The sequence below is a fragment of the Ranitomeya variabilis genome, chromosome 1 (assembly GCF_051348905.1).
Source record: "Ranitomeya variabilis isolate aRanVar5 chromosome 1, aRanVar5.hap1, whole genome shotgun sequence".
NCBI lineage: Eukaryota > Metazoa > Chordata > Amphibia > Anura > Dendrobatidae > Ranitomeya > Ranitomeya variabilis.
This window is the reverse complement of record NC_135232.1, coordinates 721932247-721945998: the sequence shown is the minus strand read 5'-3', so window position 1 is coordinate 721945998 and position 13752 is coordinate 721932247. Positions and strand designations below refer to the sequence as shown.

General features: G+C 45.4%; 1 protein-coding gene across 7 annotated transcripts in view; it reads left to right on the top strand.

Annotated features, from left to right (window-relative positions):
- EML5 (EMAP like 5) overlaps window positions 1-13752 on the top strand; it is a 175615-nt gene that overhangs the window by 154679 nt on the left and 7184 nt on the right. For 4 of the 7 annotated variants that reach the window (XM_077267583.1, XM_077267582.1, XM_077267586.1 and 1 more), the window contains 7 exons: window positions 1010-1211; window positions 1434-1560; window positions 3101-3115; window positions 10069-10147; window positions 10244-10373; window positions 10442-10540; window positions 12967-12987. In XM_077267583.1, coding sequence (XP_077123698.1) covers window positions 1010-1211; window positions 1434-1560; window positions 3101-3115; window positions 10069-10147; window positions 10244-10373; window positions 10442-10540; window positions 12967-12987 — 673 coding nt within the window. Of the gene's footprint in view, window positions 1-1009; window positions 1212-1433; window positions 1561-3100; window positions 3116-9776; window positions 9786-10068; window positions 10148-10243; window positions 10374-10441; window positions 10541-12966; window positions 12988-13752 lie in introns of all 7 variants that reach the window. The other 3 variants (XM_077267581.1, XM_077267587.1, XM_077267584.1) reach the window with 3 other exon arrangements.

The following is a 13752-nucleotide window of genomic DNA, read 5'->3' as shown; positions in this document are numbered from 1 at the left end:
ACAAAAATACAGGTGGTCCCCCTCCGGGACGTCTTAAATTACCTAGTTGGTACAATATCACAGAGGCTGCGTCTCCTATCCCTTCCTCTAAGCTGCCCCACAAGCTACAACTAGCTCAATCTATCACTCCACTTAACTACTAGACAATAGTCACGGGTAGGGTGGTTGAACGGAGTACAATGACCGGTGGAGGAGGTGTGGTGTACATGAGGACGCGCCGGATGCGACGTCTCTCAGTTGCTGGTTCAGAGCGTGGCACAGGATCGCGCTCGGTCTCACCACTCGACCGGTCACTCCCCAGACCCAAGGAGACCACAGACAAACCAATAACGGCTGAGACACTAGCAAGTGTGACACATACAGTGTATATGATCGCCACTTACCGTGTTCGGAGGGTGATCAGTCCTCGAGGTCAGCCACTACGGGTATCATCCGCAGACATCCAGGCATGGGTCCAGGGGGTCTCGGATCGCTGGCCACGCCCCACGTTGGTCGCGCCAAATTGTCGGGGTCGTAACGACAATATACCCTCATTCACCAGTCATTCCAAATTAAACTATAAGCATGTGGTACCGGGTAAGAATGAGTCAGACAGGTAGCTGGTTCAATCTCAGTGCATGCTCGTGCATCCACACACATGTGTGTAACCGTCACAGCAACTGAGTTTATTTTACAATACACAGTACTAAAAAGGAATGCAATAGGCGGGGTTTATGCAGTATACATCTAGTGTCCAGTCTCTCTCTCCGATTCGTCAGAACGTCTCCCGGTGGTTACTTCTTTCTTCACATTCCTGAGTTATCTTTTCAGGAGAAATGAAACCCTTCAGATTCTAAACTGAAGTGAAGAATGAACACTGGCAGCCATCTTTAATACAGTTACATTTGCATTAGCAAGGGAAAACTTATTGTTTCACAGTATAAGATATATAAAAGTACAAAAGGTATATAAGAAAGTATATTTTCACCTTGACACTATGTAATACTGGTCCATTTGTTATATTTCTCAGGGGAAGTTTGGGAAGTTTAAGCGGTATGTGGCTCACTCCTCGCACGTCACTAACCTGCGCTGGATCCATGATGACGGGCTCCTGGTCAGTGTTGGGGGCCCCGACACCTCGTTAATGCTCTGGACTCATGAAGTGGAAGGACACCGAGAGATGAGACAGTGCGACAGCGAGGAGTCTGACATAGACTCGGAGGAGGATGGAGGTACAGGAGAGGATAGGAGAATGATGGGAGTAGTGGTAGCAAAAGCCCCTGTCCTGTTGGTGACAACCTGCCTGGCTGTTGTTATGGCTCGGCAGTAGTTGTCACCCAGCTTTTCCAATGTTCTGATACTTCCTCTCTGTTTTTTTTGCTGTTTAGTGGAGCCTCCTGTTGTGGGGTGCGGAGCTGCACACTCAGTGACCATTGTCATTACTTTTTCCCCAGGTTATGACAGTGACGTGACACGGGAGAACGAGATGGCGTACACCATCAAAGCCTTATCCTCCAGCATCCGGCCGACGGTGGGAACCAAACCTCACCTGCAGCAGAAGGAGCTGTCCTTGGACGAGAGGTAACATGCGACATCTGCAGGAGCAGCGCTCAGTACGCATCTTGCATGACAGTCAGTGTCCGGAGAATCCCAGTGGTCTGCAGAGACCACCAGAACTCAGTGCTGTTGACCTAAAGGGGTTGTCCAGATGAAGCTTCTCCTCCACCTTGTGATGATGCCGCTCCCCCATTAACCTTTCCCAGTGTGATGATGCCCATCCCCAACTTACTTAACCTCCCGCCCTCCCCCTAGTGTGACCTTTCTAATCCTCCCTCATGTGATGATGCCCCTCATGTTCCCCCTTCCCATTGTGATGCCCCTCCCTCATGTGACAGTGCTCCTCCTCTTCATGTGATGATGCCCCTCCCTCATGTGACAGTGCTCCTCTTCATGTGATGATGCCCCTCCCTCATTTCACAGTGCTCCTCCTCATGTGATGATGCCCCTCCCTCATGTGACAGTGCTCCTCTTCATGTGATGATGCCCCTCCCTCATGTGACAGTGCTCCTCTTCATGTGATGATGCCCCTCCCTCATTTCACAGTGCTCCTCCCCAACTTACTTAACCTCCCGCCCTCCCCCTAGTGTGACCTTTCTAATCCTCCCTCATGTGATGATGCCCCTCATGTTCCCCCTTCCCATTGTGATGCCCCTCCCTCATGTGACAGTGCTCCTCCTCTTCATGTGATGATGCCCCTCCTTCATGTCACAGTGCTCTTCCTCTTCATATGATGATGCCCCTCCCTCATGTCACAGTGCTCCTCCTCTTCATATGATGATGCCCCTCCCTCATGTGACAGTGCTCCTCCTCTTCATGTGATGATGCCCCTCCCTCATTTCACAGTGCTCCTCCCCAACTTACTTAACCTCCCGCCCTCCCCCTAGTGTGACCTTTCTAATCCTCCCTCATGTGATGATGCCCCTCATGTTCCCCCTTCCCATTGTGATGCCCCTCCCTCATGTGACAGTGCTCCTCCTCTTCATGTGATGATGCCCCTCCTTCATGTCACAGTGCTCTTCCTCTTCATATGATGATGCCCCTCCCTCATGTCACAGTGCTCCTCCTCTTCATATGATGATGCCCCTCCCTCATGTGACAGTGCTCCTCCTCTTCATGTGATGATGCCCCTCCTTCATGTCACAGTGCTCCTCCTCTTCATATGATGATGCCCCTCCCTCATGTCACAGTGCTCCTCCTCTTCATGTGATGTTGCCCCTCCCTTATGTGACAGTGCTCCTCCTCTTCATGTGATGATGCCCCTCCCTTATGTGACAATGCTCTTCCTCTTCATGTGATGATACTCTTCCCTCATGTGATGATGCCCCTCCCTCATGTGACAGTGCTTCTCTTCATGTGATGATGCCCCCCTCATGTTATGATGCCCTTCCCTGATGTTTTGATGCTCCTCCTCTGTGATGATGTCCCTCCCCCTTGTGATCATGCTCCTCTCCTTGTAATGATGCCCCTCCCCATCTGTGGATGCAATGTATCAGGAGCTGGTCTTCTCCTTTCTGTGTTTCGCTTCGGTCACTGATGTTTCCCCTTTTTTGCTTCCTTGCAGGCAGGGAGTCGTTCGGTAAGTGGTCTCCACTGCTCCTCCTTTGGTGGTCTTATGGGATGATTTGTCTCGAACTGTATGGAATATATGAGATTCCTTCTCCCTATTCTCACTTGTCTCTCTGAAATTTCTTAAAGGGGGGGTCTGCACCCAAAAACCTATAAACAGCTACGCATTTGTCACTATTGATAATGTAGCAGCTGCTGTCACTCTTCTCTCTATTTTCCGCCACTTTGGAAGTCTTTTTTTCAGCAGGCGATAGATAACACTCTCACTTCATTGCATTCGACCAAGGACAGTTTAGACAATATGTGGCCCAGGGCAAAGTTTAGTGTGGCCCCAAATACTAACATATTGCAGCATCAGACACAGGCATTTGAGGGGGCACTTACATGAGCCAATAAATGAGCACCAATCAAATATATTCAAGTTGTTTGGCTCGGGGTTACTGGCCTCTTACACAGAAGATGAAGAATGATGGGGATAGAGCGATCGCTAATAGAGCAGGATGTAGTTCTCGGCAGCACATTTCCTGATTACAATGAGTGATGTGTTACATACAGACACGCAAACTCTATGCTACATACACACTGACTCTGTATTTTACACACACTCTCCATGCTACATAAACACACGCCCCACGTTGCACACTTCATGCTGTATGCCGTCTGTTACACACACAATTCTGTCTTCTCCTTTTCAGTTCCTCCAAAGTTCCGTAGGCTGAAGGACCTTCGGTCAGGTTTCCGTGTTGTATCAAACTTCGTAATAGACTTCTGGTCTTGGAAATTGCGCTGATGATATGCAACTGGCATTATCTCTGTACATTCTGGTCTGTAAAGGCCGGCAGCCTCAAGCTGACCAGCTAGCCAAACATACCAATGTAGGGTCATGTTGGAGATCCATCAGGAAATTGGGGGGCCTGGACAATTGCCCAGTGTGCGTCCCCCAATGCTGAGTTGGCATCAGTGTAGTAAAAATGATTGTAGAAATCTACACACTCTTTAAACAAGTGATGAGTCCCTGCAGCTCTGGACTGCTGGGGTCTAAATCCTCTGGACGGGGAACTGTCCTGGTCATATTTGATACAGGAAAGATATATATCTTGGTACCATGTTAGTTTTCTATCCACTGGCTATTTAGAATTGAGAGTCCTCAGTGGTTGATACCTTTTAATGGCTAACTGAAAAGATGGTAACAAATTGCAAGCTTTTGAGACTTCATCAGGCATAGTCTAATACAAATTCTGAAAAAAACACATATTTATGCACAATACAGCCCAGAAAAAATGCCATAGATAAGACAGGTGATGTGAAGCAGAACCACCATTATGTGAGTGCTAAAATGTTTATGTCCATAACTATTGGACCAGTTCATAGATAAGGAGTGAATGTTTTATTGTCCTCTGATTGGGATCTGGTCCTATGTTGTAATGACCCCAACGGTCTGAGGAGCAAATTCCTTAATTGATGTAAAAAAAAAAACATAAATTCATGCGAAACATTCATTCCTGCACTGAGGGTGTCAAAGGTCATCATCAGCTTATACTCCCAGACTCTTCTGTCTCTCTGAGATTTGAAGTTACCTTTTAATACAAGTAATTTCATGTCCATAATGCTGTGATCCGGGAGACAAAAATGTATTGCCACAGGTAGATCCATTCTTTTTTCTCTTATTGTATGGCGATAAGAGTTCATCCTTGTTCTCAGTTTCTGCCCTATCTCCCCTACATACAGACCCCCAGTTGGACATTTAATACAAATAATTAGGTACACCACATTAGATGTGATGCAGCTGAAAGTACCTGGTATCTTGTAGTCCTGATGTGAATTGGGGATCTTTATCTTCTCCGTGGTCATTATAAATGGACAGGTTTTACATTTTTCTGGTTGCAAGGAAAGGTTCCTGCAGCTGTTGGAGAGGACAGCGAGCTTCTGACAATGATACTTCTTATATTTGGGGGCTGCCTAAAACACAGTAGTGGGGGTCCGGAAAAATGGATTGTAAGCGGGCATCTTTTTGTAGTAAAAATCGTAATTTCCATACAGCTCCACTTAGCACCTCCAGATTTGGATTGTAGGTGACTACTAGAGGCACCCGGTTTCTTCTTTAGCTTTGTAATGTAGCAGGTGATTCCTTGATATACATTACAAAGCTAAAGAAGAAAACAACCGGGTGCCTCTAGTAGTCACCTACAATCCAAATCTGGAGGCGCTAAGGGGAGCTGCACGGAAATTACAAGCTTTACTACAAAAAGATGCCCGCTTACAAACCATTTTTCCGGACCCCCCACTACTGTGTTTTAGGCAGCCCCCAAATCTAAGAAGTATCATTGTCAGAAGCTCGCTGTCCTCTCCAACAGCTGCAGGAACCTTTCCTTGCAACCAGAAAAAATGAAAAACCTGTCCATTTATAATGACCACGGACAAGATAAAGATCCCCAATTCACATGAGGACTACAAGATCCCAGGTACTTTCAGCTGCGTCACTTCTAATGTGGTGTACCTAATTATTTGTACTAAATGTCCAACTGGGGGTCTGTATGTAGGGGAGACGGCAGAAACTAAGAACAAGGATGAACTCTCATCGCCATACAATAAGAGAAAAAAGAATGGATCTACCTGTGGCAATACATTTTTGTCTCCCCGATCATAGCATTATGGACATGAAACTACTTGTATTAAAAGGTAACTTCAAATCTCAGAGAGACAGAAGAGTGTGGGAAAATAAGCTGATGATGACCTTTGACACATTCAGAGCAGGAATGAATGTGTCACATGGATTTGTGTCTTATTTGCTCCTCAGACTGTTGGGGGTCATCACAACATAGAACCAGACCCCAATCAGAGGACAATAAAACATTCACACTTCTTATCTATGAACTGTTCCAATATTTATGGACATAAACATTTTAGCACTCTCACATAATGGTGGTTCTGCTTCACGTCACCTGTCTTATCTATGGCATTTTTCTGGGCTGTATTGTGCATAAATGTGTTTTTTCAGAATTTGCATTAGTCTATGCCTGATGAAGAGACCCGAGTAGTCTCGAAAGCTTGCAATTTGTTAACATCTTTTCATATAGCCATTAACCCCTTTCTGCCAGCTGACAGAATAGTACGTCAGCTGGCAGAACCCCCACTTTGATGTGGGCTCCGGCGGTGAGCCCACCTCAAAGCCGCGACATGTCAGCTGTTTTGTACAGCTGACATGTGCACGCAGCGAGCGGAATTGCGATCCGCCCGCTCCCATTAACTAGTTAAATGCCGCCGTCAAGCGCTGACAGCAGCATTTAACTAGCGCTCCCGGCCACGTGGCCGGAAGTGCTCGCACCGCTGACCCCCGTCACATGATCGGGGGTCATCGGTGCATTGCCATAACAACCAGAGGTCTTCTTGAGACCTCTATGGTTGTTGATGGCCGATTGCTTTGAGCGCCACCCTGTGGTCGGCGTTCAAAGTACACCTGCATTTCTGCTACATAGAGGTGATCTGTACTTCACCTCTATGTAGCAGAGGCGATCGAGTTGTGCATGCTTCTAGCCTCCTACGGAGGCTATTGAAGCATGCCAAAATTTAAAAAAAATAAGTGTTTAAAAATATTAAAAAAATAAAAAATATATACAGGTCCTTCTCAAAAAAATAGCATATAGTGTTAAATTTCATTATTTACCATAATGTAATGATTACAATTAAACTTTCATATATTATAGATTCATTATCCACCAACTGAAATTTGTCAGGTCTTTTATTGTTTTAATACTGATGATTTTTGGCATACAACTCATGATAACCCAAAAAACCTGTCTCAATAAATTAGCATATCAAGAAAAGGTTCTCTAAACGACCTATTACCCTAATCTTCTGAATCAACTAATTAACTCTAAACACATGCAAAAGATACCTGAGGCTTTTAAAAACTCCCTGCCTGGTTCATTACTCAAAACCCCCATCATGGGTAAGACTAGCGACCTGACAGATGTCAAGAAGGCCATCATTGACACCCTCAAGCAAGAGGGTAAGACCCAGAAAGAAATTTCTCAACAAATAGGCTGTTCCCAGAGTGCTGTATCAAGGCACCTCAATGGTAAGTCTGTTGGAAGGAAACAATGTGGCAGAAAACGCTGTACAACGAGAAGAGGTGACCGGACCCTGAGGAAGATTGTGGAGAAGGACCGATTCCAGACCTTGGGGAACCTGAGGAAGCAGTGGACTGAGTCTGGTGTGGAAACATCCAGAGCCACCGTGCACAGGCGTGTGCAGGAAATGGGCTACAGGTGCCGCATTCCCCAGGTAAAGCCACTTTTGAACCATAAACAGCGGCAGAAGCGCCTGACCTGGGCTACAGAGAAGCAGCACTGGACTGTTGCTAAGTGGTCCCAAGTACTTTTTTCTGATGAAAGCAAATTTTGCATGTCATTCGGAAATCAAGGTGCCAGAGTCTGGAGGAAGACTGGGGAGAAGGAAATGCCAAAATGCCTGAAGTCCAGTGTCAAGTACCCACAGTCAGTGATGGTGTGGGGTGCCATGTCAGCTGCTGGTGTTGGTCCACTGTGTTTCATCAAGGGCAGGGTCAATGCAGCTAGCTATCAGGAGATTTTGGAGCACTTCATGCTTCCATCGGCTGAAATGCTTTATGGAGATGAAGATTTCATTTTTCAGCACGACCTGGCACCTGCTCACAGTGCCAAAACCACTGGTAAATGGTTTACTGACCATGGTATTACTGTGCTCAATTGGCCTGCCAACTCTCCTGACCTGAACCCCATAGAGAATCTGTGGGATATTGTGAAGAGAAAGTTGAGAGACGCAAGACCCAACACTCTGGATGAGCCTAAGGCCGCTATTGAAGCATCCTGGGCCTCCATAACATCTCAGCAGTGTCACAGGCTGATTGCCTCCATGCCACGCCGCATTGAAGCAGTCATTTCTGCCAAAGGATTCCCGACCAAGTATTGAGTGCATAACTGAACATTATTATTTGATTGTTTTTTTTGTTTGTTATTAAAAAACACTTTTATTTGATTGGACGGGTGAAATATGCTAATTTATTGAGACAGGTTTTTTGGGTTATCATGAGTTGTATGCCAAAATCATCAGTATTAAAACAATAAAAGACCTGACAAATTTCAGTTGGTGGATAATGAATCTATAATATATGAAAGTTTAATTGTAATCATTACATTATGGTAAATAATGAAATTTAACACTATATGCTAATTTTTTGAGAAGGACCTGTAAAAGTTCAAATCACCCCCCAATCAAAATAAAACAATAAAAAAAAAAATCAAACCTACACATATTTGGTATCGCCGCGTTCAGAATCGCCCAATCTATCAATAAAAACAAAGGATTAACCTGACCGCTAAATGGCGTAGCGAGAAAAAAAATCAAAACGCCAAAATTACGTTTTTTTGGTCGCCGCGACATTGCATTAAAATGCAATAATGGGCGATCAAAAGAACATATCTACACCAAAATGGTATTATTAAAAACACCAGCTTGGCATGCAAAAAATAAGCCCTCACCTGACCCCAGATCACGAAAATTGGAGACGCTACGGGTATCGGAAAATCGCACAATTTTTTTTTTTTTTTTAGCAAACTTTGGAATTTTTTTCACCACTTAGATAAAAAATAACCTAGACATGTTAGGTGTCTATGAACTCGTAATGACCTGGAGAATCACAATGGCAGGTTAGTTTTAGCATTTGGTGAACCTAGCAAAAAAAACAAACAAAAAACAAGTGTGAGATTGCACTTTTTTTGCAATTTCATCACGCTTGGAATTTTTTTCCCGTTTTCTGTTACACGGCATGGTAAAACCAATGGTATCGTTCAAAAGTACATCTTGTCCCGCAAAAAATAAGCCCTCACATGGCCATATTGACGGAAAAATAAAAAAGTTATGGCTCTGGGAGGGAGGGGAGCGAAAAACGAAAACACGGAAAAAGCTCCGGGGGTGAAGGGGTTAAAAGGTATCAACCACTGAGGACTCTTAATTCTAAATATTTTTCTGATCGTATTTGGCAATTTTTGGAAATTGTCTTCAGTGAAATTTGGGAGTTCTTTGCATAAGGATAAGTCACTGCTATTTACAGACTTCATCCCTTCACTCCAATATAGCAAAGGTACTACATAGGGTACATGGTACTAGGAAACCTACACCCCTTTATCAGGATCATCAGTGGTGGTGAGACACCTGTGGGGAGCACTGGAGAGGGGCAAATGGACAGAGCGGAAAACTGTGCGGAGCAGACCTATATATTATAGGAGGGGACTGTGTGACCCAGTATCGGGCAGACCACTGCTGCCACCAGGGTAAATTATAGTACAGGGGGCAGGGACGGTGACACACATTGAGCGGTCGGGTGGTGCAGCTTTCCGGTGGTCCTGGGTGGCTTCTGTGGCAATGGTAGACCTGTTAAATTCTCCAGGAGGACATAGCGGGTTTCCTCTTTTTCCAGGACCCTCCGGCACATTCCAGCAGAGTTGACACTTATACCTGAGCGATCAGTAGATGGCTCCTGTAAGCGATGACTCTGGGTTTGTGCAGCTTTGGTCCGGATCTTGCTGTATCGGTCCCGGATGCAGCAGATCTAAGCTGTCTTCATGTTTCTAGTCTCCAACATTCGCTATTCCTGTGTAATTCTTATCTTTCTCTTACCCGCTGCTGTGTAGAGGTTCCAGGTAAATCTCTCGCTCTTAGTGCCCCCCATCACCGCTCCTGAATGCCATCGACACACCTCACCCATCATCACTGCCCAGGCGATAATCATGACCCGTGCTGCTTCCTAGAGGACACTGAGGGGATTTGCAGAGTGTCGCAGTCCATGCAGCTTGCAGCCTGCTCCTGTATCATGTCTCATGGTCCGTGCCGTGCCCTTTGCTCACCTGCGACCTCTGCAGATCGTTCTCTCGCATGGGATGAGTGACGCCCCGGTCGCCTCTTATTCTCAGTTCTCGATTTCAGACCTCCCGTTAGTAGAGCATTACCGCAGCCTGAGAAACTCCAGACTAACAACGTTGGGAAGAAGAAGAGGCCCATTGAGGTGAGGAAGGGGCCAATTATTGGTTCATATTGATGTCTGGACTCATGACTCCAGTCATGCATTACTATGACATTGATGGATCCCATTGTCCTGCAGGATCTGGTGCTGGAGCTGGTGTTCGGGTACAGGGGTAAAGACTGTCGGAATAACGTGCACTATCTGAACGACGGTGCTGATATCTTGTACCACGCTGCCTCTGTCGGGATCCTGTACAATGTCGCCACAGGTAATGTACTGACACCACGCTCTTCACTCTCCCGCGACATCTCGCTCACTTCTTCTCTCATTTTATAGGATCTCAGAGTTTTTACCAGGAACACACAGATGACATTTTGTGCCTCACTATAAACCAACATCCAAAGTTCACCAACATAGTGGCAACTGGCCAAGTAGGTATGTTTGTACATAAAGCGAGACTAAGCACCACACCCCGAAGTGTGACAATGTGGGGAGCACATGGCAAATTTAACTTTAAGGGGCTTTCCAACAAACAAGCGTTCATTTTAATCAACAGATCTTGGAACAATAATAATTTCCACATTTGGATGTTTAAGTAAAATGTTGCTGAGCTGTGGTATGATCAGACCATGTCCCTGCACGGTCAGACACGGCCATTACACAGTACAGCAGGGGACATTTATAAGATTATCTCAGCACAGTGACATTTTATTTAGCACATCCAATTGTGGAAATTATTATTATTCCAAGATCTAGTGATTAACCCCTTTCCGACATGTGGCGTAATAGTACGCACATGTCGGACTCCCCCTGCTCAGCGCCGGAGCCAGCACCTTTCCGGGATCTATAGAGCTGACATATGTCCGCAGGTAGAATCGCAATCCACCCATGGCTGTTAACTAGTTAAAGGCCGCTGTCAATCTCTGAGAGCGGCATGTAACTCTCTTACTGGAAGCATCTTTTTTTTTTTTTTTTTTTCGATTAGCAAGTTTTGAATTTTTTTTTCACCACTTAAATAAAAAAAAGAACATATACATGTTTAGTGTCTGTGAACTCGTAATGACCTGAAGTATCATAATGGCAGGTCAGTTTTAGCATTTAGCGAACATGATTTAAAAAAAATAAAATAACTGTGGAATTGCACTTTTTTTTGTAATTTCACCACACTTGCAATTTTGCACATTTTGCAATTTCTTTCCCATTTTCATGTACACAACATGTTAAAACCAATTGTATCGTTCAAAAGTACAACTTGTCACGCAAAAAAACAAGCTCTCATAAGGCCTTATTGACCAAAAAGTAAAGAAATGATGGCTCTAACAAGAAGCGGAGCAAAAAACGAAAACCGAAAATGGCCCCGGGAGTTAAGGGGTTTAATAATCCTTTTACAGATTGTTGTTATGGATCGATCTACAGTCACCACCAGGGGGAGCTCCCTGTATACAGAATTACATGATAAGATTCTGTCTGCAGTCACCACTAGGGGGAGCTCCCTGTATACAGAGATACATGATAAGATCCTGCCCGCAGCCACCACTAGGGGGAGCTACCTGTATACAAAGATACATGAGAAGATCCAGTGTGCAGCCACCACTAGGGGGAGCTACCTGTATACAGAGATACATAAGATTGTCTCTGCAGCCACCACTAGAGGGAACTCCGTGTATGCAGAGATACATGATAGGATTCTGTCTGCAGCCATCACTGGGGGGGGGGGCTCCCTGTATACAGAGATACATGATAAGATTCTGTCTGCAGCCACCACTAGGGGGACCTCCCTGTATACAGAGATAATGATAAAATCCTGTCTGCAGCCACCACTAGGGGGACCTCCCTGTATACAGAGCTACATGATAAGATCCTGTCTGCAGCCACCAATAGGGGGAGCTCCCTGTATACAGAGATACATGATAAGATCCTGTCTGCAGCCATCAATAGGGGGGGTGCGCCCTGTATACAGAGATACATGATAAGATCCTGTCTGCAGCCACCACTAGGAGGAGCTCCCTGTATACAGACATACATGATAAGATCCTGTCGCAGCCACCAATAGGGGGAGCTCCCTGTACACAGAGATACATTTTAGGATCCTGAGTGCAGCCACCACTAGGGTGAGCTCCCTGTATACAGAGATACATGATAAGATTCTGTCTGCAGTCACCACTTGGGGGAGCTCCCTGTATACAGAGATACATGATAAGATTCTGTCTGCAGCCACCACTAGGGTGAGTTCACTGTATACAGAGATACATGATAAGATCCTGTCTGCAGTCACCACTAGGAGGAGCTCCCTGTATACAGAGATACATGATAAGATCCTGTCTGCAGCCACCAATAGGGGGAGCTCCCTGTATACAGAGATTCATGCTAAGATCCTGTCTGCAGTCACCACTAGGGGGAGCTCCCTGTATACAGAGATACATGATAAGATCCTGTCTGCAGTCACCACTAGGGGGAGCTCCCTGTATACAGAGATACATGATAAGATCCTGTCTGCAGCCACCACTAGGGGGAGCTCCCTGTATACAAAGATACATTTTAGGATCCTGAGTGCAGCCACCACTAGGGTGAGCTCCCTGTATACAGAGATACATGATAAGATTCTGTCTGCAGCCACCAATAGGGGGAGCTCCCTGTATACCGAGATACATGATAAGATCCTGTCTGCAGCCATCACTAGGGGGAGCTCCCTGTATACAGAGATACTTGATAAGATTCTGTCTGCAGCCACCACTAGGGGGAGCTCACTGTATACTTTTTTATAAATCAATAATGTTTGACACTGGTATGTGGACATAAGACTTAACACCTAATCTACATGTGATGATTCTCATGTAGACATTTCTTTTCTGTGATTTCAGGTGATGCAGCGGACATGTCTGGTAAGTCATACTCTGTGTATGACGTGATGAACCCATTCCTGTGTAGATCTATAAGGGTCTGTGCACACGGTCGGTATTTGAAGATGAAAAATCTTCTGCAAATACTAATGTGTTGCTAGTAAAAAAGGCTGCTTAAAATATGTGCTTTTGACACATTGCATGTTTTTGCCATGCCTTGGAATAGGTGAAAAATGCTGCAAAATTGCTGAAAGATTTGACATGCTGCAGATGCAAAACTGCTTAAAATCTGCAAGGAAAAAATAAGCAGCGTTTGCATGAGACATCAGGAATCTCAATCACTTTGTTGGTGCTTCATAAACAAAAGTGCAGGGGAAAACACGTAAAAAACGCAGCACCTATGTAACTTGTGCACATATCCTTATTGTTCCACATGCTGTTACCGTATTTTTAAAAATAAGACAAACTTTTCCCAAAAAAATTAGGCAGGAAAATGAGAATGGGTCTTATAGTCCGAATGTAGCTTACCGGGGGTGAGGTGGAGCAGCGGTGGTCGTGGAGCGGGGCCATCGAAGGCAGGATCCCTGCCACAGGAAGTCTGCGGCGGCGGAAGGAGCGAGGCGATGCTGAGGGCTTCAAGACAATGTTGGCAGCTAGGCATTGAGCGGAGTCTCTTCTCTGCTCATTAATTTCCCGGCAGTGGATTCGAGGAATATGGCCGCCGGAGGCAACGCTTGTGCAGATTTAAATTTCGTCCTAATGTCGGCGGCCTTTTTCCTGAAGCCCACCAGCAGGAAACAAATGGGT